This window comes from Oryza sativa, chromosome 5 (genome assembly GCF_034140825.1).
Source record: "Oryza sativa Japonica Group chromosome 5, ASM3414082v1".
NCBI classification, from domain to species: Eukaryota; Viridiplantae; Streptophyta; class Magnoliopsida; order Poales; family Poaceae; genus Oryza; species Oryza sativa.
Window position 1 is genome coordinate 22333537 of NC_089039.1, and position 23816 is coordinate 22357352.

Below are 23816 nucleotides of genomic sequence, written 5' to 3' on the forward strand. Positions count from 1 at the left end.
AAACCGAAGCCCTTACTGAATTTCTCTGCTCTGCTCTTCTCTTCTACTGTTACTCTAAAAACGCAATCGTTCTATACTTCCATTCTCTTCTCATGCCGTATACCGTATTTTTGTGCATTTATAATGGTGCTACTAGAACTTATTCAGTCCACGTAACAAACACCGTGATTGAATTATGACGAAACACAAGCCACAAACCACAAAAACTTTTCGTTAGACCGGCCTTTCGAAATGTAGTAGAAGATTCAGATGCAACTCTCCTGGTCTAGTGGAGTCGGCTGTTGCACGAGGCCCCACGGCGTTTTGTTGATAGAGGTCCAGATCAAATACCCTGTCCTAGTTGCGGATACCGACCCGAGCGACGGGTGGCCGGATCATGCTGCTACATGACAAGTCAGTGCTAACCTTCTCGCAAAGAGACAGATTCGTGCTTGCGTATTTTAATACTACCGTATAGTAGTATCTGCCACATGCAGTGATGCAGAGCAAAAAGGCCATCGATACTGTATCTCCTAGCAGCTGTAGCAGACTGAATAATGATCAGTCATGCCTCAATTACCGATTCCTCCCTAAAAAAACCTATTTTATCTCTTTTTATTATTTTTCTAAACAAAATAAACATAATTGTAATCTCCATACATATAATACTTAGTAAAAGGTTTTATCTTTTTATTACTACTCAATTGAATTTTTAATCGGAACCGAACAGACATCTTAAACCCACTTCGAATCAAAGGAAATTCACATGAATTTTAGAGGATTTTATTCCTATTGGAATTGAAAGGAATCTTAGGCCCCCTTTTTATTCATAGGAATTCATAGGAATACTCATGGGTTGTCTGCTTGAATGTATTTCTTTTTTCTTTTTGTCTTTGTTACATGTTGTATCGCTAGTATGAGTTAATTTCTTCTTCCTTCTAGTAAAAAAAATAGTACATTCATCTTAGTTTGATCATTTTTAGGTCTTTTCAAAATAATCGTCCTCTCTAACAAGTGTCTCTTCGTTTATTATTTGTGCAACGAGTAAATGTGTTGCATGGAATTAACCAATATTAGTTTTTGTTGGTGCAACTTCATGTAATATTTAAAATGTAATGCAATTCACAAGGCATAAAAGCGACGTAGCACCTTGATTGATGATGATTAATTTTCGAATGATGAAGGTCTTGTTGTCCTTAGTCCCTACCTTTTTTTTAGACGATGATTATATTGGGATGGAGGAAGTATGCCCTAAACTTGCGTATAGATGAATTACTATACATTGAAAAATGATTACCAATAAGTCTTGAAAAGTTGAAATTATTGGTGATTTGGTACTGGTCGTTTTTTTTTTTTTTGCTATGGAGGCACAGGGCTTATTTAGTCTGGACGGAAGTGATGTGTTGCTTGCAGTACATATAAATGAAACGTGCATTTGTTGACTTTAAGCAATGGTTCACTTGAGCGCATGATCTGCTAGTTGCGCAACACGCAGATGCAAGGCTATGGGCTATGTGGCGTGAGAGTACATGTTCGATGGTTGCAACGGCTTATGCCGGGTGTGATGGGCAATTTGCACGCCACGATGAGATGCTTGTATTCGACGGTTTAATGAAGGATTATACAGCAAATGGAGAGGTGTGTATTGATTAATTACTTCGTGGCTTGGGGTATAAAGAGCACTAGGAATCTTGGATCTCTCGCAAGAACAAGTGACATGTTAGGTTGTTCTGTGACATGTTAGCGTCCAGTGGGAATTTAGCTGTGACAGTTAGGATAGAGGTAGGTTGGTCAAAATTCTAAATGCCAGAGTTACCCATGTGATGTTGAAATAGGAAAATATTGATGCCACGGCAAAAGGTCAGCTTTGACTGGTGCCATGCCAACAAAACCTGGTGGCCTGGCCCTCCCAATCTCCTATGTTGCCAATGCCAATTGCTACTACAAGGACAAAACTGCAATAATGAATTTTCTTGAGCTTGTTTGTGCAAGAATCCCAGTATGTTTTTTTTTTTCTATCGAAGTCAACAGGTTTTTAGCTTTGACCTATCAGAGGATACCGTGTCCAGTGTATTTGCATTATGAATTTTCTTGAGCTTGTTTGTGCAAGAATCCCAGTATTTGTTTCAGCATTGGTAAAGGGTGAGATCACAAGACACAGGACTATAAGCCGGAGTTGATTTCAATCTATAAGGGGATGTCCCATCGTTATCTACATGTCACTTAAATAGTTATAAATTTTTTAAAAAAAATAAGTATCAAAAATGTATTAACATGTGATATATCACTCCACAAACATGCAAGTTTAAATTCAACTTCCACATCTCGTAACGAAAAAAATCAAATTTGACTCTGAATATATGTTAACTAGCTATAGTTTAATTTGTTTTTTCGTTGCAAGAACGTAGAAGTTGAATTTGAACTTGCATGTTTGTGGAGTGATATATCACATTTTAATACATCTTCTCAATTTTTTTTATTTTATTTTTTCATAACCATTTGAGTGACATGTAAATAACGAGGGGATATCCCCTCCCCTCGAGTAATCAAAATAGTTTCCCGACTATAAGCATATGCGTTTGGGTCATGGATGAGGCAGGGTGAGACGAGGCGTGCTCACCTTTGAGGGTGTTTGGTTCAGCGACCGGTTGAATGAGTTTATATCTGAGGTTACGTTTGGTTAATCCTTTCTACAAGAGGATCTGAAAGAGATTTATTCTAAACCTATTATAGTCTAAGATTATTCACCCTCAATCTACTCCATTCCCTTTTACTGCCAATTGACCAAACAAGACCTAAAAGAGAATACTCCTTTAATCTAGGTTGGTCTTGTCTCTTACAAACTCATGGATCGATTCAAATTAGTTTTCTCTTACTGACATATGGGTCATCTCTTAAAAACAAGACTATCTCATACGAAAAGGATAAATGGTTACATCCAATTAAAAACATATATGAGTACTCTAACCTGTTTCCCTTCGTCTCCAAATCGAACACATGCTAGGAGAAAACACAGTGCAAAATGCCCAACCAACATCTACACTGCTTCAAACAGAATAAGTATCATGTTTTTTTTATGTGTTTTTTTAGTGTATTGGTTAGTAATATGCTGATAACATGTGTAACAAATTGAAGCATGAGAAAAGGTATAACAAAATAGTTCTTGATGTCACGATGACAAAGTAGTGTTATTGGATAGAGGGGAAAAATGGGAAAATACAAAGAAACAAAAGGTCAGCTCACGAAATTGTCTGCCTAATTCTGACAGTCCTTATCAGCATCCAACATTGCCCGGTCAGCTAAGAGTAACAGATAGCAAAAGCCAACGTTCCAACAAATGGCATGTTCTCTCGCATGATAAGGTGGTTAACGCCCAATGGACAACCGAGTTTTTGCTAGCACAAATCCTATCATGCCCTGTCTGTAACTGTAAGTGGAACAAGTATACGCTGACGGGACGATTTCACCGGATCCAGATTTTGCTGCTGGTGTCTTAGTTTTCAATTTTTCTGGCCGGTACGACGGTACGCTCGCCACATTTCTGTTGTTTTTATACTTTCGTAAGTTACAACCTTATTACTGCTTTAGAAAAAGGAGTTGGTGCCGCTGGTATACCGTCCTCTCCAATCTCCATGGCTCACGTTTAACCCTCACGTTTGGCCTTGAAATATGCTCACTTCATCTCCAAATAAACAAACAACATATCCTCGGCTGCGTTGGAGGTGGCGGCGGTTTTGCATCGGCGGCTGCTGGCGTCGGTGGCTGATGACAGCAGCAGCGGCAACGGCGGCCGGCTTGCGGCGGCCATGACTGAGGAGGCGGCGGCGACATCGGCAGATGCGGCAGTGGAGGCAGGGAAGGAGTCGGGTGTGAGGTGACGGCGGCGACAGTGAGGTGGTGGTGACCATGACGGTGGTGGGAGGAGGCATGGCGGCCTCGGACGGCTTGCCGAGGGCGTCGCAGACGGCTACATCGGACCGGCGCAGCATCGTTTGGAGGAGGGGTCGGAGACCAGCTTGACGCAGAGTGGCGCAACCGATGGCAGTGGAGGCCGACTCGACGCGAGAGGCGCGAGTAGCGGAGATGGAGGTCGGCTTGGCGTGAGAGGCGCGGCCGATGGAGGGAGGCCGGATTGGCGCGAGAGGCGCGTCCGGTGGAGGAGGCTGGCTTGGCGCGAGAAGCGCGGCCGGCGGTGGAAGAGGCGACCTCGGTGCGTGGTGGAGCTACTGGTGGGTGTGGCACGGTCTTCGGCGTACGAAGGTTGGCCAGCGGGGGGGGGGGGCATCGGTGCAGGGGCCCCACATGTCGGCAGAGTTTGAGTGGTGGTGGAGCATTGGTGCGTCAGCCGTGGATTCGCAGGTGGGGAGCGGCGGGTGAAAACCCAGCCCGGCCTTTGCCGGACCGACAACGATGGTTAATTCCCCCTCCTGAAGGTGTTGTCGTGCTGTCTCACCCCTCAAGGGTGGTTGCCGGGTGAAAGCCCAGTCTTGGCTCCTTTGAGCCCTGACGGACGGTGGCAGCGGTTTTCCGTCGCTTCTTTTCTTGAAGACGCCGTTTTGGCACCCCCTTGCTGTAGGGCGATCTCGTATGTGTTCATTTGTTGGTCTAGCGGCGGCCGGTCACGCTTAGCAGCGGCCGGTCTAGTGCTAACCTTCTCCTGTCGTGTGTGTTGGCGCTGCCGGTGCGTGGGTGGTGGTATATTTTTTTTCTTTTTCCTGGTTACGACCCTCCAGGGTTGTAATCTTGTAATCTTTTTCCTGCTCTATCAATAGAATATCGCACCGTCTCGTGCGGGTTGTTAAAGAAAAATTTAAGCTTGTTCTTTCGTATCACTATGTATCACATCTCGTTCTAGTTTTATTTATTTTAGAACGGATAGAGTACGTGTGAATGTGTTCAAAAATCAAAACCCGTATTTGTGTAAGCATCTGTATCTTACGAACAAGAAAACTGACGTTAGTTTAGAATCAGGTTAATGCATTATAAAATGCACAAAAAAGACTGTGGGTTGGTTTGGTTTGTGGCATAAATAGGCCTTACCAATTTTTGTCAATGTCAAATTTTAGCAAGTTTTGGTATGTTTAATTTTGATAAGGTAAAGTTGTGTTTGGATTGAAGCCAAAATAGCCTAAATTCACTATTGAAATGACCTATTTTCTTAGGCATGCCAAAATTTGGCTTCAAACCAAATACACACTAAACACTATTGAAAATACCAAATATTAGTAAGCCTAATTTAGGCCTTAAACCAAACCAGTCCTGTGTTTCGGAAACAACGTAACCTTAGTTTTTTAAGACAAATTACCAGGCCAGTTATGTCCGTGAGACAGTAATTGGTCCGAACAAAATTCTCTTATCCATAAAACCTCATCTTCCGTAGGCCTTGTGCTTGGGTAGCAGTTCTAAAAAGAATAAGCCCCTCCCTCCATATAGGTTTAATCTTGTTTGTATTTCCACAATACCAGATATTATAACACCCTAACTATTAGAACTAGAACTGGTGTAATTTAACTCCCTCAGCGGTTTACGCTAACGTGGCTTGTTGACTAGTCCAATCAACAGAGTCAGCATACGAGCCCCCCTCCTCCATTCTTTCTTTCTTTCCACCCTCGCCGATCATCGCCGTTATCTCCCCGGTCCGCTCCTCGCGTTACTCTCTGGGTGAAGTTCTCGAGCTCCAGATGGCGCCCTTGATCTGGCATGTCAAGGAGAAGCAGAAGTAGCCACCACGGGCAAGGAGTGGTAGCACCAGAAACATCCCGAGCAGCAAGGAGCAGCAGCTCGCGCGGAGCAGGTCCCACCATCACGATGGTGGGTGGAGTAGGGAGCTAGCAGTAGCGAGCATCGACTTCTCCCTCGATCTCACCCCAGCAAGAGCTCAAGCCGTGAGGTTGACGGCTCCTTCCTGGCGGCGCGTGGGGCAAGCAGAGCTCGACCTTGGAGCAGCTTAGAGAAAGGAGGGGCCGTCGAGGGTTGGCTTCTGCTTCTCCATGGCTCGATCAGGTGGGCTTCCCAAAGCTTTTGGAAGGTTCTCGCCCAATCGATTGGAGACGAGGGAGCAGCAAATGGCTGCCACGGTGCTCACCAGCCTCGCCACCACGTCCTGTGGTGTTGTCCAACGGTGGACACCGCACAGGCCGTCCCTTCTTCCTCCTACCACAGGGCAATGCTCCTCGCTGACCACATCCTCCACCGCTGCTGCAGCAGATCCCTCCCTCTCCTCCGCTGGCGGTGATGTCAGGGTGAGGCTGCCCGCCCAATTCTTCCTCATACCACAGGCAGCGCTCCCTACGGACCGACGCCTGACTAGCGCGTTTCCACCGCCGCAACGGATCCCTCTCCCTCCTCCGGCGGTGGCGATGCCATAACAAGACCATCGGGGCCAAACCTGAGTTGTGTAGTTGCGCCGAGCATGAAGGAGAAACTAGATTGACTAGGGAAAAGGAGAGAGGGGGAAGAGCGTTGATAAGTGGGTTCTGTGGTTTTTTAATTTTTTTTTCTTGTCACTTACATGTGGTCCACACTTATAGTTTGTATCTAGACTATTGCGTCAGTACAGATGGACCAAGTCAATGTGATATGTTAGCAAGCGATCCCGGACTAGTTGGATCGGCTGGTGTTTGATCAATGTCTGGTTGTGGCTGGTGTTCTTTTTAGCAAAAATGGAAAGAAATGTGTGTATTTAGTAATCGATGCATGAGTGCATGATTAGCGAGTTCAGAGTGCCATGCCCTAATCAGGCTATCGCAGGACTTGTGAATAGAAGGGAATAATATCATACATGTATATATGTGAACCGCGGTTCAACCGCCTAGGCCACCAGTCAATCGGGTCACCCACCAGTTCATTTTTTTTTACTATGAATAATGGCGGCATCGGTGACGACGGAACGGAGACACAGCATGAGGAAGAGTCACTGATGATGGCACTAGTATCTGGGAGGGGGGAGACACGGCGTGTGGAAGAGCCGCTAATGCTGGCATCGTGGAGGGGGAGAAGGAAGGGTGTGACAAAGGGCTTGGGAAGGCTTGGGAAGGAGGCATTGTCGCGTCGACATCCTCGAGGTAAGGAGGAAGGGCAGGGGGCTGCGAGCGACAGTGACCCCAACATCTGTCTAAAAAAATGTGGCCTCCTGAGTCCACACTAGTTTTACCAGCGGAATGGGCCCAAAACGGAGGTATATTTGGCCTACGGACCATCCATTCACCATTTCTACATTTACCCTCGAAAATGATTTGGGTTGGTATTTTACATCTGTATTAGGCAAAAAACAGAGCTTCCAAGCAGACTCTGAGGAAGTCAAATTAGTTCGGTTTTAATAGGCTAAGGATGAAGATATCCGGTATTGCAGATCAAGAATACGGATGAGATTGCAACTATATTGGAGGGAGTCAAGGTGGACTTATTCTGTTCTAGAATCACTTTACAGGCCCAGCTTACCGTACATTCACTCATCAGAGCAACACGACAGCCGTCCAAGTCGCGGCCATGCGTAGCAGAGGGCCAGAGCCCAGACGCCAGCCAGACAGGCAGCGTCGTAGTGCGTTACGGAGCTTTGCCACGAACTCTCGTAGTCCCGTGTACTCCCGGACCGGAGCAGTAGGGGTTCGGGAGCAGTATGCCGTGCCGTGCCCGACGGGGAATGCATGACCTGACAGTAACAGTACAACCCACTACTAGCTTCAAATCATCTATAGCCAATGTAATAGTCAATTCATACAATAGTTGATTACTACACTATTAATACATGGTCCCACATATCATACACATATTACGTCTTGGAGTTCGTGCTACAGCTGGCTATAGATATGTAGTCCGCTACTATTTTCTCTCTTTTTTTATCTCTTTAAAATATGTTTATAACTGGCTTATAGCCTGTTATTGTAGTGAAGACGTGCTGTGGGCCCGCACACCATGAGCCATGACACCGACTACTGCCGTTTGGTGTTTTACCGTTCTGGGTTTTCGCTCGCATGGTGCCCACGTAGAGACGATAGACGAAAAGAATTTGAAAATGTACTTTTATTTATCATATTTTGCATTTATATACCTGTATAAGATTATTTTATAAAAATATATCTAATCCGTGCGGAATGGTTGCGCGGGAGCGAGGGCGAACCGCAGACTCGAGCCGGTCAAGCGGAACCGGGATGCGCGACTGAGCCGGTCTCGCATGGCTACACTGCGGGATCAAGTCGGTACCATGGCGCCGAAGCGCGGGAGCGATGGCGTCGGGGGAGCGTGGCGGTACTGCATAACGGCGGCGCGGCACCGGCGCGGTCCCGCGGTTCCAGCGCGTGGTATCGAGCCAGTCTCCGGCTCCGTGTGTTATTCCGTGTTAATCCCCCAATTTTTTCCAACTCATCTCCTTCATTTTCCGCGCGCACGCTTTTCAAACTGCTAAACGGTGTAATTTTTGCAAAAAGTATCTATACTAAAGTTGCTCAGAAAAATCATATTAATCTATTTTTTAAAAAAATTAACTAATAATTAATTAATCACGTGCTAATGTACTGCTCCGTTTTCCGTGCGGACATGTATTCACGAGTTGGGAAAGGGCGTGCGTATGGCAGCGGTAGTCCGCGCATCCGCCATGTGGGAGAGAGGCCGGTCCCACGCATCCAATATGCAGGAGCGCTCCGGATCCGTGTGTTATTCCCCTAATATTTCCAACCCATCTCCTTCCTTTTCCGCGCGCACGTTTTTCAAACTACTAAACGGTGTATTTTTTGCAACAAATTACTCACATATTATGGAAACGCTCTATTAAGAGAATCCGTTTCAATTTTTGTTGTACTCATGATGTTACACTACGTATAGATCAAATGTTGCAGTGAATTAAAACATCTCGCTATTTGCTTAAACATTTTTTATATATGGTAAAACAATACCCGATTTTTTGAAAACCATTTGTTTCATACATTGTAGCAAAATGTTCCATGAGGTGATTTGGTTGTATTTCATTTTTTTAAACGATTGAACATTTTCGATCTACTTAGTGAAATAATTCCGATCTACTTGGTGGAATAGAGCCCGATTAATCGGGCGTCCGATTCGTAGTCGCCTCGGAAAAACTCTTATACGTGCAATGCGCCGGCTCTTCAACATCAGATCCGAAAATGCACCCTTCCCGAAAACTTTTCGGCGAAAGGGGGTAACTATATTTATAGCGCCATATTTTTCACCAACAAATAGTCAGCATGTATTTACATTGTAAGTCCCTAAATTACATATGTAATTTTAGTGTATTTACAATGTAAATTCTAAAATTACATATGTAAGTCTCTAAATTACATATGTAATTTTAGTATATTTACAATGTAAGTTCTAAAATTACATATGTAAGTCCTAAAATTATATATGTAGTAGTTTTTTTCATGAAAACACATGCTGACGAGATGAGAAATTTGAATTGATTGGCTTCACGATGCAACACGAAACACGTAAAGACGTTCCATGCACATGTGTAGCGCCCGTTCCGTCGTGGCGCCTAGCGGGAAAATTAAATTCTAAAAACCATATTTGCGAAAGTCGTTTCTTTGCTTGTTGTCTATGTGCGTGCCAATCTCTGATCTCGAATCCCCGATCCATCGTCGAATTCAAATTTCAAGTCCAAATCTCTCCTAAATTCCATCCCTCTGAAAAAGTCTAGTTTGCCTCCCTCAGGTTCAGTGGGCCGATTTCCCTCTCGGCCCATCTCTCTCTCTGTCTCTCTCCCTCAGCTTTCCCCTCGCTCTGCCCGTGCGCAGCACGCGTGTGCGCGTGAGCCGACGCCGAGTCGAGCCGAGCACCATCTCCTCTCTCTCGTTCTCTCGCTCTCCCTCTCCCCGTCTCTCTCCCCGGCGACCCCCCGCCCGTGAATTTCGAACCCGCGCACCGTTGCTTCGCGCGCGCGTGCCCGCGCGTTCGCCGCCGTCGTCAGCCGCCTGCTGCCCGTGCCTGCGCCGTCCGGCCCTGCGCCCTGCCACGCTGCGCCTGCGCCGCGCCCTGCCCCGCGAGCCAGCACGCGTGCCCGAGCCGCGCCGCTCGCATCCGTCCAAAACCCGAAGACGGAGCTCCCGCTCCCATCCCTCTCCCTTCCCAAATTGGCATGGCGCGCCCCTCCTTTCTCCCCTCCGTTTCTCCCTTTCCCCTCTCGGCCCGGCCCCTGCTTCCTCCGTTCGGTTCCCGCGCCATGGACACAGAGGAGCAGCCGCCCAAGCCGTTGCCCGCGTTTGACCGCGCCCGTGAAGCCTATCCCTTCCCCTCGAAGCTCCCTCGCACCCTAGTGTCGCCCAAGATCGGTTTCCGAACCGACATTGCCGCCTATAAACCCGAGCCCCTCCCCAAACCAATCTCCCCCGTTTTCACCCTCGCCATTGCCGCTCTCTTGCCCTGTTTCGTCGTCGCCATCCGTTGTTGAGCGTGCCGGAGGAGCCGGCGCGTTCGTGGACGCGTGACGTGGACTCCGGGCGCTCGTCTTCTTCCTCTTCCTCATCCCGAGGCCGAAACGATCACGTTTCGCGCCGTCGGCCATCGTCACTACGCCCCTTCACCCCGTCGCGGTAGTGCACTCCCCGTTCTCCCTCCTCGTTCCCTCTCCTCCCCTTAGACTCGAGTAGTAGCACGACTAGACCCCCCGTAGCTAGCTGGCGTCGCCCTAAGCCTTGCCGCCGCCCGCTATGTGCTCGCCGCCGTCGCCGCCCGAGCTCGGTAGCGCCTCTCATCGCCGGCCTCCCTCGGTGCCTTTTCTCCTAATCCAGCGCAAGGAACGGACTCCGGTGGCCGCGTAGATCCGCTGGTCCGGAGAAATCGAACTCCCGTCACCCTTTCCCCTTTTCTCGCCACCGGATGCCGCCGCAGCAATCCGCTGCCGTCGAGCATCCCTCGGCGAATCCGAGCCATTGGCTCGTCTCCCCTCGTCCCGTGCTACCTCCCGGTGTGCTCGCTTTCGCCTGTATCACCGTGGTTCTCCCCGCCGTTCGCAGCCGCCGTCCGTCGTCCGTTCCGGCCGACGCCTTCTTCAACCTCCTGCCGGCTAGCGTGGCAGCCATGTAGGCGCCACGTCGGCGCCACCTCGGCCGCGACCAGGTCAAGCTAACCCTGGTCCGCCGCTCCCCTCCGCCCCGCCCTCGCGCGCGGTCCACCGTGATCCGTAAGGCTGCGCGTGGGCCCGCCGCATCCGCACCCACCGCGAGCCGCGCGCGTGCACCGCGTCCCTCCCCCAAACCCTAGCGCGCGCCGCGTGCTCCCTCCGCGCGATGAACCGTGTCACCAACAAGCGGGTCCCACTCGGGACCACGCGAGGTGAGCCCGGTCCACCGGTTCCCTCTCTCACCTCCCGCGCACCCTACTGGGCCGAGTCCTCTCGGGCCGGCCGGCCCATTAGCTCGGCCGAGCCGCGCCTCTTCTCTCGGGCCGCGCCCTAGCCGCCCGAGGGAAGTCTACTCGTCCTCCCTCTTTCTTTTCTTTTCAAAAGGATTTAAATAAATCATTTTTCCTTTAGATCAAAAATCCAATAATCTTAGAAATTCAATATCTTCTTAACCGTACATCCGATTGACTCCGTTCAACTTCCAAAAATCCTCAATTCTCGAGATCTATCCAATGGCACGCATAGAGGTCAATAATAGAGCTTTATTTTCGCCGTTTGTTGAGTTGTCCCGTTTCGTGTGTAGTTTCGGAGCCCGAAGACCCGCAGTGCGAGGATTTCGAGGATCAAGCTCAAGATCTCAAGCAAGGCAAGTCACCTTTGATCATCTTGCACCTATAATTTAAATCTAATTATTTCTTTTCCGCAAATATTGCATGAATATGTTTAACACAAGTATTTCGGCCACGGCTTGCGAGATAGCCTGCCGGCCTCAACCCTAATTGCTGCAATTACCCTCCTTGAATTATTGAACACTTAAACCTCCTTTGTCGACTGTTGTGCTTCGATGCACGGGCCTTCGGGCACGCGCATCGGAACACCTCCCCTCAAATTTAAAATATCCAACGATGGGTAAAACTTGGGGTTTTACAAAAGACTTGGAAAACCCGACACCTGGGTCGGTGCTTGCGAACTAAATGAATTTCCAAAATCGCGGACCGGGGAACGTACCGGGAGTACGGTTTCCCACTCTTGCACTTAAGGATCGTTTCCTTGGAATTTCATCCGAACATAAGACAAGTGCGACCACATGGGTGTAATGGGACACCCCTGGTTGAGTAATTAGCTAATCGGGGGAACCATGATGCCAAAAGACATGTGGATTCAACGGGGTGGTGCCGGGGAGAACCCCCGGATTTCCTGGCACAGTATGGTGTGGGACCTAACCTGGTGTTGGTCTGGGACCCCTCTCGTTGGCATATGGTGAACCTGTGTCGGCTTTCAAAATGCCTTGTCATGAAAGCCTCAAGGTCTCTAGACGTGGCCGTTATGCATGGGCTGGGTGATCCGGGTTAGTAATGTCGTGTGGGTAAAGTGTACCCCCTCTGCAGAGGTTATTAAACTGTTCGAACAGCCGTGCCCATGGTCATGGGCGGATGTGAGGTGATTCCTAGCGTAGTTTTGTATGACTACTGCTTTGTGAAATTGTTGCTGTGAAATGGGTTCGATGTTTGGAAAATCTGCGGCTGATGGGGTCAGCCAGGCCCGGGTGGCCATTTGAAAGCTGTTGGCCGGGTGCCAACCTTGAATCAATTCAAAGATTGATACATTGCACATACTCCGACCAGACGAGACACACTGTCACATCCGTGTCGTTTGAGAAGTACTCACTTAGTTGTTTTAAAAAGGAGTTTAAATAAAATCAATTGCAAAAACAACAGCCTTTCCTTTGAAGCCTGCATTAAACACTTAATTCCCACGGCTTGCTGAGTACTCCTGTACTCACCCTTACTCTATAAAAATAATCCCCCCGGTTGCTGAAGAAGATGAAGTGGATCCCGCTGACGAGGAGTTCTTCCAGGAGCAAGTCGGCTACGATGAGTTTTAGGGTTTCGGTCTAGTTCCCAAGTCGCGCCTGTGATGATTGGTCCAAGTCTTGGCTTCCGTTTTCCCTTTTGTAATGCAGTTATGAGCTCGGGATCTGTCCGCAACCCAACATGACTGTACTCCTACTCTGTAATAAAGAGACCTCTGTTGTTGTGATATTCTGTTTTCCTGTGATACCAACAATGTTTTCTGGGACTGGTATCGATTAACAGGTTAATTTGGAGCGTCACGAGCTAGTTCCGTTCGGGACTAGTTCGGGGCGTGACAACATGGTATTGCAATCGTACACGAATCTCAAGGGAGATCAATTGAACAAGAAATCTACTGTGATTACTCACAAAATGTGTCGATATAATTATAGCAACACCGCGGCGAAAAGCGACGTCGCCTTCTATCGATCGTAATGTACGCACGACGCTTCCAGCAAATTAACAACGGGACAAGCCAATCCATGCAGCACGCCATACTCGATCGATCACAACTTCGCAGGGAATCGAGGATAGCCGAGGCGTGAAGCAGACGCGACCCGGGCCGCATCCATCCATCTGCCCCCGCGCGCCGATTCCTCGTGCTCGTGCGCGCGACATGCGGGGCGCGTGTCCTCTGCCACCCGTCCCGTCCCGTCCGTGCGCGCGCGCGATTTCTTAAAGCCGGCGACATGCCGTCGGCGGGTGCACGACAGCGACCGCCGACCGGGGCCAATCCGTGGCTTGTACTCTTGCGCCACCGTTGGCCCCGCCGGCCGGCATGGCCGCGAGAGGAGGCCATTTATCAGTTGCGTCTTGGCAATATATGGTGTGTTTTCTTGCTTTCTGCATTAATGAGAGCAAGTTTAATAGTATAGCCAACTACTAGCTCCAATTCATCTATAGTCAATCTAATAGCTCATTCATATAATAGTTATATACTGCACTATTAATATCTGGTCTCACCTATCATATATACATTGCGTCTTGGAGTCCGTGCTACAGCTGGCTATAAATCTGTAGCCCGCTGCTATTCTCTCTCCTTATTTATCTTCTTAAAATATGTTTGTAGCTGACTTATAGCCTACTATTGTACCTGCTCTGATGATCAATCCAGCACCGAAATGGAAGCCATCTTTAAATAAGCAGATTGCTGGATGGAGCCCATCCGTGCACCGTGCCATGGTCCATGCGTCGCGTTGATTAGCGCTAGCTGCTGGTCGAGCCGACTTGTGTTGCTTGCAGCGTCCGTCGACGGCAGCTTAGCGCGCGCTGGCACGTAGAGTTGCCTTATTAATGTCGGGGGTGGCTCGCCATGTTCTGCGACAGCAGATCGAAATGAGAAGTTAAGAAACCCATGTTCGGAAAATGGATTGCCGCGTGCTCGAGATCACACTGGCCGACAGGTGGGCCTCTCAGTTGCATTCCTCAGCTATGCTCTGGACAGCAGTGCCTGCCAATTGTGTCAAACGGTCAAACCCCATCCTGAAGAAAGCTTAAAACAAACCCTTTTTGCACAGTAGACCATACATAGGCACATAGCTACAGTCTGTGAGTAGATTAGATCATTAGAGTACTTTGTTACTGCACTAGTGACCACTGTCCTAGCTTAAGAAATCACCCTCCCTCTAGTACGCACAGCTGTCTTTCTTGACAATATCTGTACTACTATGTGTTAAAAATACAGAGAGAACATGAACACTTGTCCTTAACATAGAGTAACCCATTTCGGCAAGTTCGGTAATATATCCAACCACTCTACATAAATCCGTTTGGTTACATGTGTTACTCTATCTCATATCTGATGCTTTCTTAGGTGGTTAAGCTATCAACAAGCTACCTGCTCACTTGAATCAACAGTTCCTCGACGCCAATGAGTAGGCGGTTGTGAAGAGCCAATTTTATCATGTTTTTCAGCCACACATGAAGTAGAATCCACCGATTCATAATCATCTATAATCGTTTTTACGCGCTTTGCAACTAGACAAAAATCGGTATTGGAGAGCAATGCAATTCCCCTTACATTCTCGTCCAATAATCTAATTTGACGATCCAAAAGAAACCAAATCCATGGGGAGGAGATATAAAACATAGTTCACCCCCATAATGCAATGCCCCTCCTGTAGATATTTTTTGGTCACCAAAGACAATAGTGTGGACCCCTGCAGGGTCCTCAAAGGGAAAGGCACCAGAGTTAATTAACTGGTTGTCTTACTAGATCCTAGCTGTTCCTCTGCTGACAGTGGTTGTGTTTGTGTATCTCGGTCCCCTCTGCATCCTTCCTCGGTTTAGTCCTGACGAGGAGGGGAAAAAAAATAACCCAGCCACTACACACCTGCTGGTCCAACAGCTAGAAACAGCTAACCGCTGCCCCAGCAAGCCGGTGAACTGTCATCACGCCCAGATCCAGGGACATTCTCTTTTCGCTTTGTCGGCGTCTACTCCATCGATCTACCACACCCTGTTCATACGCATTTGTCTCGGTTGCCGCCATCCGCCACCAACGTGATACCTGAAAATTTTCATTCATACGATGAACAGAGCCATCTGCCATCTACTAATCTAGTTGCTGAACAAAGTCTAAGGCCAGTCACAATGGCTAGTGTCATTGCACGGCTACCCAAAATATTATACCATCTTCTCTCAAATGAAATCTTTTATGAAACAATCCCCACAGTGGAGGGGTTTCACTTTGACGTTTCCAAGACTAAGCAAAGCATTTAATTGATACAAGTTGCTGGGATCATTTGTACCCAAAATCCGGCGCGGCGCGGGAGAATGCGGAGGTCGCACGGCGGAGGCGGACGCAAGAGATCCGGTGAATGAAACGAATCGGCCTCAACGGGGGTTTCACTCTGTTACCGAGGACTTGGAAACGACGCTGACGAGTTTCACCAGGATGAAACTCTTTCCTTCTCTCTCATCCCCATTTCATGCAAATAATCATTTTTTATTCAGTCTTACCCCTATTAAATGTGCATGACACACCAGTGAAACCCCCATTGTGACTGGCCTAACAGATCCTCCTCCTCTCCCAAGATGGAGAATTAGTTGCCGACAAAATTATTAAGGATTAGTTACGACTTCTTAGAGGAGGTACAATAGCATGCTATAAGCCAGCTGCAAACATATTTAAAGCAGATAAATGAGGAGAGAGAAAAGCAGCGGGCTACAGATTTATAGCCAGCTGTAGCACGGACTCCAAGACGCAATGTGTGTATGACAGGTGGGGCCATGTATTAATAGTGTAGTATGTAACTATTATATGAATAAGCTATTAGATTGACTATAAATGAATTGGAGCTAGTAGTTGGCTATACTATTAAACTTGCTCTTACCGGTGTGTGCAACCATATACTCCACTTATCATATATATATATGCGCGTCGGAGCGAAATTTTGCAGGGTGGTTGTGATCTCTCCGGTGTTTGTTGTTATACAGACGTATGTATGTTCATACATAATGTTGCCAAACGGCAACCGAATTTCACACATGCTTTCAAGTTTCAGCAGATGTTGGTTATCGAGGGATTGGTGGGTGAACAACACAGAGCAGAAGAGAGCTGTACGTTCCAACAAACCATTGAACAAGTCACTGTATGTATCTGAACAACGCCATACTATGGGGGTGTTTAGATGGGGCTAAACCTTTTTAGCCTATGTCACATCGGATGTTTAGACGCTAACTTGGAGTATTAAATATAGACTAATAAAAAAACTAATTTCATAAATGAGAGCTAATCCACGAGACGAATTTTTTAAGCCTAATTAATCCATAATTATCAAAAGTTTATTGTAGCATTACATTGTCAAAATTATAGCGTAATTAGACTCAAAAGATTTGTCTCACGAATTAGTCCAAGGTTATGAAAATAGGTTTTGTAATTAGTGTATGTTTAATACTTCAAATTAGTATCCAAACATTCAATAAGACAGTGACTTATTCTAAGTCTCTCGAAACGAAATAGGCCCTATACATTTTCTTTTTCTGCAAAAGAAAATGAAAACGTAGGCCGGTTGCGAGTGCGTGCTGAGGCAATCAATCATACATTCGAGTTCATTCAACTGAGCACAATCAGTGGCAAAGCTTGCTGCAAAACGGGGGTCCCAGTCGTACTACCTTCCTATGATTTGTTAAGGCCCTAATTATAGAATCTAGTAAGAGACAGCGGAGACCAAAAGAGTGCAGGCTGAGCACTCTGCCCTCCATTTGCTAGCAGAGGCAAGGCTCTGTGTAGATGATTACTCCTTTTAACAATTCGATTATACAGATTACTGAAACTTCACCTTCGATTTAACAATTCGATGGTTGCCACAGCTATATTCATCCATGTGACGACCTAGGCTTAGAGCAGATAGATAATGAACGCCCACCATCAGCCTGACCAACGGAGCAGCACTATACATTCGTGATACGGAGAACTACTCCTTTATTTATGTGCCCCTATAGCCGGAACATTTGATTACGTCCGCACAAAGCACGGTTCATGTACATGAAAATTGCAGGATAAATTGCACCGGACGGCAGCGACATGTATCCTCCTCTCATGTCAATTCGCTCTGGAAGCTCGCCAATTGGATTTGGGCCCCTACGTGAGTCTCCGAAAGTTTTTACTTCCACTCGTTCAAGGAGTGTGTAGTTCGCATCCGATGTCCATAGTGAAGGTGCAACAAGGCGTAGGGATACTAATAATCTGTGATTACTCAACTTGTGGTTTGAGATGTAGAATATGTGCAAGTGACCAGTATGCAAGTAGTACTAGCACCATACAGGCTAGTAATACGCTCGAGAGAATAGGAGTACATCTTAAGCTAGGCAGGCAGCAAGCATTTCTAAACTGATTGGTCGGAGCTGATTAAAACGGATTACAGGGTGGTGGCCCCACAACACTAGTCCAGTTTAGGTTGCCAACCCAGTATCGCCATTGGTTCATTGGCTAGTACTAGTAGCAAGCCGAGACCGGCCGGTGGTGGTGGCCCTCCTCACCAGCGCCTCACCTCGGCTCTTTTTGCCCCTCCCCCCGCCGTCTCGTCCCCAACGTGACGGCCACATGGGTGCCGGTTGCCCCCCACACCGATCGATCGATCGATCAATCCACCAGCTCACTCCTCACCCCCATCAGGTGCGCGCAACCACCTTTCCACCGATCACGACGCTCCCCCATCCCCGTCTGCTCGGCTCGGCGCAGCGCACCCACACCCACGCCGTCGTGCGCGCCACCCGAGCCCGCAAGGCGGAGGTAAAAACTGGGATGGGATACCGTGCGGTTTACCCCAGCGGGAAAAAGGGACAAGATCATCGTAACACGGCCCGAGGCGAGGAAGAGAGGGGGTCTACTTTCGGGGGTCGAGTCGGTGGAACCCGAGGGCGCTTTCTCTTGGAAACACGCCTGGTGCGCCATGCGACGCAACGCAATGGTGAGAGACGGACGGACGGACGGAAACATCGAGCAAAAAGAGAGGAGGGCTTTGGGCCTTTGACCGGGTCAAGAGAGGAGAGGACGCATGCAAAACACAGAGAGCAGAATATAAACCGGCCGAACTCATGCGCCCATGAATACGCATGCCAGGGCCAGTCCAAGAGGAAGACGGGGGATGATGACATGATCCAATCCAAAATTGCTTTTATGGCGGGCATTGGAGCGGAGCGGAGCGGAGCAAGCAGAGGCTCTCCCGCCAAAACTCTTCAAGGCCATTAAAATCGGCAGAGGCAGAGAGCTACTATGACGGAACGGACGGACGGATGGTGATGGCTCCAGCGGCTGAGCCACCCATTCCAGCTAGACCCACGCTGGATCCTGCGATCGAGCTAGCCGAGCCAAGCCTGGGACTCTCTTTGGGGATGCGTCGTTTTCTCGGCGAGCACGCAGGGGACTACCGGAGATCTAGTCAGATGCTGACCCACAGCCAGGCAGATTCCTAGGCGGTTAGTCGCCGGACAAACTGTTCATCCTCCATTGTGCAAGTGTACTACACCATCCACTCTATAATCATGTATTTATTGTCAACTAGTAAGAAATACTCACCATCATTCATATATTAAGGCTTTGATGGTACAAATACAACTGTTGTTTAACAACACCCAGCCCAACTTTGCTGCTGCTGCGGCTAAGCACCGAACTACTACACCCCTAAATAAGAATCTTATTGTACCGAACCAAAACAGAAGGTTAGGGCACCTATAAGCTAGTACAAGAAAAATGGCAATTAAATTCATAGTTTCCTTTTCTTTTTTTTCCTTAAGAAAGGAACGCCCTTATTCACGGAGCCCACGGCAAGCTTCTTTTGCAAGTAAAAGACTGCAAAAAGGAGGGAGGAGGGAGAGAGACCTTATAGCTGGGTGTGCGCTGGTACTTCACTTCTTGGCAAGCACCCAAAGCAAGCAAAGCCATGGATGATGTAGAAATGGGTTTATTTTTGGCTCCCCCAAGATGACCCATCCATAAACCACTTTGATGATACCTTGTCACTTCTTGCTTGCAAGCTGCACAAGCCGCTAACATTTCTCTCTCGCCCTCCAAAAGAACCACTTATTATTATTCCTTCCAAACCACTCTGCCAAACCACCAAACCGAAGACATGGATTTCCTCTACTGCACGTCGTCTCCGTCTCCATCTCCGCCGCTTTCCGTCCACACCAAAAAACCAATATATCACCAATCAAACAAACAAACCTAACGCTGATGATACTACTGCCTCCTACTACCCTCTTTGGCTAATACTACCACCTAACAGACGAAGTACTGTTACTAACTTTAATTAATATGATTAAACTTGACGCAAAGCCAGAAGGGGGCCGCCGGAATCTTGGTGCATCATCCTTCGTCTGCTCCGGCCGACACAAAAAAGTTCACGAACTGTGGCAGAGCGCAGGCGCCGGCGCCGGCGACGGCACGGCTGGAGACGCGCGCCGCTTCTGGCTGGCCAGCATGGCGTTGCTCCGGTTAATCAAAGCGTCTGCATAAAAAAAAACAACTCGACATAAGCTTTTGCTTGCCATTTCCGTCGAGAAAAGAGGATTTCGCCGCATGTGGTGGTTACCGTGATCGAGAACGAAACCGCCGGGGTAGCGAGGCTGGGCGCCGAGGTCGTCGAGGTTGAGATTGAGCGCTTGCACGACACGGGCGGGGACAAGAACAGTCGAGCAGCCTGCAGGGTCGCGGAAAACACCAAAGGGGAAGAATATTGAGCCAAAAGAACAGGGGAATACGCCGGCAAAAGCAAACGGCCAAAAATGGCGGACACTGCACCTGTCTTTCTCTTGGGCTCCGCCGGTGCGCCGGCCGGGCGAGGGAGGAAGACGCCGGTGCCGTTGCGCTCGCGCTTGGCGCCGGGCGGGGTGAGGAACACGGCGCGCATGCCGCCGCCGCCGCCACCCCCGACTCCGGGTGCCGGCGCGTGCTGCTGCTTCTGCAAGGGAGGCCACGCCGCAGGGTTCATGTCGACAGGCGACGCGGCGACTCCGCACCCGGCGGTCTTCGCCGCTGCCGTCTGCCTCGCGCCCCACGCGGCGGCCGCGGCGAGATGCCGATCCCTCTGCAACTTCAGCAGCTGCTGCTGCTTGAGGAGATGAAACTGAAACAGGAGAAAAATGTCGGGGAGAAAAAACCGCGGAAAACGACGGTGCAACTGAAGAATCTCTGCATGAACCAAGTACCTGTGCGGCTTGAATCTGGCGCTGTGTAAGCAACTGGGCGAGCGGATGGTAGTAGGCGGCGGGAGCGACCTTTGTTGCCGGTGGAGAAACGGGAGGCGGCGGCGAGGCCTTGCGCGCCGGAGCGGCAAAGCCACCGTGGGCGGGGAAGCCGTAGGGATTGTTCGGCACCGGGATGCTGTTGGTGACCCGCATGCGCGCCACCTGACCTGCCGCCTCATAGAGCATGTCCCACGGGTCCGCCGGCTTCTGCTCCAACGGCGACGACGGCGGCGAGCTCACCTGAGACGCCCCGCCGTTCGGGCTCTCCTGGCCGGACTTGGGCAGCCCACACAGCGTCGACTGCGGCGAACCAACCGTCACCTCCGCCTGCACACGAAAAACCAATCAAAAACCACGACACATCATCCCCCTTTGAAAGAACCAAGAAAAATCAAACCACCTTGGGAGGCGCGTCGCGCTCGCCGTCGTCACCAAGAAGCCCGGCGAGGCGGCGGGAGAGGCCGGCCAAGCAATCCTCCTCGTCGCTGCTATCGCTCCTCGCGGCCACGGCGGCCTTCTCCTCCTCGGAGAAGAAGTCGTCGTCGAGGAACTCATCCGGCAGCAAGAACTCCTCGCCACCGTCGGACCACTCCGTCGCCATTTCCCTCCAATTCCCCACCACAACAATCCTGACCTCCTTCCCCCCCGAGAGTTATGGCGTGCCGGTTTGGTGGGCGAGAACCTCTGCCCGCCCGAGGACGACGAGAAGAACTAGTGACAGCTTCGAACCGTACGGACAGCGGCCACAACCAGCTATCCGGCCGGTCCCCCCCACACACAAAGGAGGCGGAGAACGAAGGGCGCGAAGCCGAGCGCGACGCAAGCGGCGGCGAGTAGAGAGGTTCTTGTCGCCGAAAAGAAGCGGGCGGAGAAGGAGATGGGGGGCGTGAGAATGTCGCTGGACGGCGGCACCGCGAGTCAAAATGCTGCTCGGCCTCGCCGCGACGGGGGCTATAAAAGAGGCGAGCGAGAGGAGAGAGAAAGGGAAGCCGGATTATCATCTCTCAGTGTTTTTTTTTTGCGTAAATTAAGCGGTTTAAATCAAATGTTTTTTTCTTTTTTTTTTTGGAGTGGTGAGCAAGTGGGAGTTGAGTGACGGCCGGTGAACCGTAGCGCCCCCAAATGCCTCTCCCCTGTTCAGCGTCAGCGAGGGGGATTTCGAGTACTCTTGCGCGTATTTTTTGGGCCGTGCAATGCAAGACCGAGGGAGTTATTATGGGGTCAGTACGTAGTTGTGGTACGAATTCATCTCGGATCTACTCCTATATTTTTGCCGGATGTTTGTGTGCGTGGGGCGATCATGTCAAGCGCATTTCACCCACTACACCGTTTGCTAAATGGTGGTTCAACCGATTTTAGAGAAGATCACACCACCCAAATGGACCCAAAATGGAGCAGAAGCAAAAGCTTAATTTCTTTTACATCGGCGATACAACACCCACTCTACCCTGGCCGCTGTACGCACCACCTCTCGTCAATCCCCAGTTGTGAAAATCTCACACCGAACAGTGCCCAATCACGGCGTATTCACGGCGTGTTTCGTGCGTGTACCTAGTGAGATTGTTATTGCTCCATTGAATGCACGCCACGTCGGCGGGGGTAAAGGGATGGGTTAGCGCCATACGGTCACGAGAATTGCATATTCTCAGGACGATTTTTTTTTACAGCGCATTAAAGTCGTGAGCGCTTTAAAGCGGGGAGTTTTGGTACTACGGTGAGTGGAAAAGAGAAAGAGGCAGTGGTATGATGTGTGTGTGGTGTCGGGCACATGTCACGTAGCAGCAGTAGTAGGCAAATGCTGCGCACCGTAACGCACCACTGCATCATTGCATTTTTCACATCGCCCGATAACCCGCCATAAATCGAGTGAAAAGCGGTGAAACTGAACCGGGACCGGGTGGCCCGTTCGGCGACGAGCCAGATGAAACGACGCCGACGGCGACGAACCGCTGCATCGGTAACTGACCACGGGACCCACCCGAGGCGTCCCTTCTGGTGATCGGGATGGTGCTTCGTGTGGCGGGAGGGGAGTTTGATTTCTGGGGAGACCGTTTTTTTGCCCCTACGCATGCACCGTTTCGAAAAAATAATTTCTCATTTTTTGTTTGAATTTGAAGCCTTGCCTTTAAAATCAAGTACTGATCGAAACTGCAGCAGGTTTTCCAGTGGCGTGTCAGAATCCCTTCCGTGGAAGTGGTGGCAATGCGGATAAGGGCGAGGCAAGCAAACGGCAAACTGCTGCCATGTAGTCCTCGCTTAGCCCACCTGTCGCTCTCTCCGTGGGCCCACATGTCAGTGAGCCGCACCCCAGTGCGTGGGTCCCACCGAGGAGAGCGGCCTCTCGGATTCCTGTGAATCTCCGCGCGCCTGGCTGACGCGCGCCACGCCGGAGATTCCCGATACGGCTTGGCGCCCACGTCGCTGTCGGGCGGGCCCCGCGCCACGCACGTCACCCTCCCTCTCCGTCAATTATAACGGCGGCGCGGTTGTCGCGGTCGGTGGGGTCCACGGCAACCGCTGTGGCCGACGTGGTGGGACCCTTTTGGTCCTGCGAACTCGCCGAAACCATCGTACCCAGAGTTTTTTCGCGTCCTTTCGTTCAAGTTTTTCACGTTTCCCTCTCAATAAAAAGCTTTTTCTGTAGTTCTTTTTCCCATAAAATTTCTTTACAAGAAAAAGTGTTTGTTGCGTAGGCCGCTGTTATTATCGTGTCCAATGAAATTCGGGAGGCCACGAAAAAAACTACGCTAGCGTTTGCCCCTCTTTTTTCAAGTGTTTACGCATTTTTTTTCTCGGGTTTTTTTCTGGAAAAAAAACGCTATCCGGATCAGGAGGGTGAGGCGTTGAGGCGGTGGACGTGGGGACGTGTTCACCCACCAGAAAATGACTGGTTTCATCTGGTATATAAAAAAGAAAGAAAAAACGAAAGAATAAAAGATAACCAGAACGATTGATTGCATGGTTGAATAGGAAAAGAGAGCCCCATGCACACAGGGGAATACGGTTGTGACATGATTTCCACCGTTTGCGTGGTGCTAATGTTGCTTTTAGCGATGATTACTGACGATGACAACGGATGATATTATTACCTCAATGTATATTTACTAAGTGGGTAGTAAGATGAGACCCACAAAACTGGATAGTAGGTGTTTTGATTCTCACAATGTATAGGTAAGCTGGGTCCCACATTTAAGAGGAGTGGATGGGTGAGGTAGAGA

At 49.3% G+C, this 23816-nt stretch overlaps 1 protein-coding gene and 1 pseudogene across 2 annotated transcripts; one reads left to right on the forward strand and one right to left on the reverse strand.

Moving 5' to 3' along the window:
• Positions 1-3854: 3854 nt before the first annotated feature.
• Positions 3855-4356, forward strand: LOC136356682 (uncharacterized; annotated as a pseudogene).
• Positions 4357-18899: 14543 nt separating this feature from the next.
• On the reverse strand, positions 18900-21526 carry LOC4338970 (uncharacterized). 2 transcript variants are annotated; one of them, XM_015785226.3, is made up of 5 exons: positions 20999-21526; positions 20560-20925; positions 20153-20459; positions 19944-20051; positions 18900-19859 (listed from the first exon to the last, which is right to left on the reverse strand). In XM_015785226.3, exons 1-5 carry the CDS (start codon positions 21197-21199, stop codon positions 19753-19755), a joined length of 1089 nt encoding a protein of 362 aa, XP_015640712.1. In that variant the 5' UTR covers positions 21200-21526; the 3' UTR covers positions 18900-19752. The 2 variants fall into 2 exon arrangements, with proteins under 2 accessions (XP_015640712.1, XP_015640711.1); XM_015785225.3 differs by having other exon boundaries at positions 20153-20477.
• Between the last annotated feature and the right edge of the window lie 2290 nt (positions 21527-23816).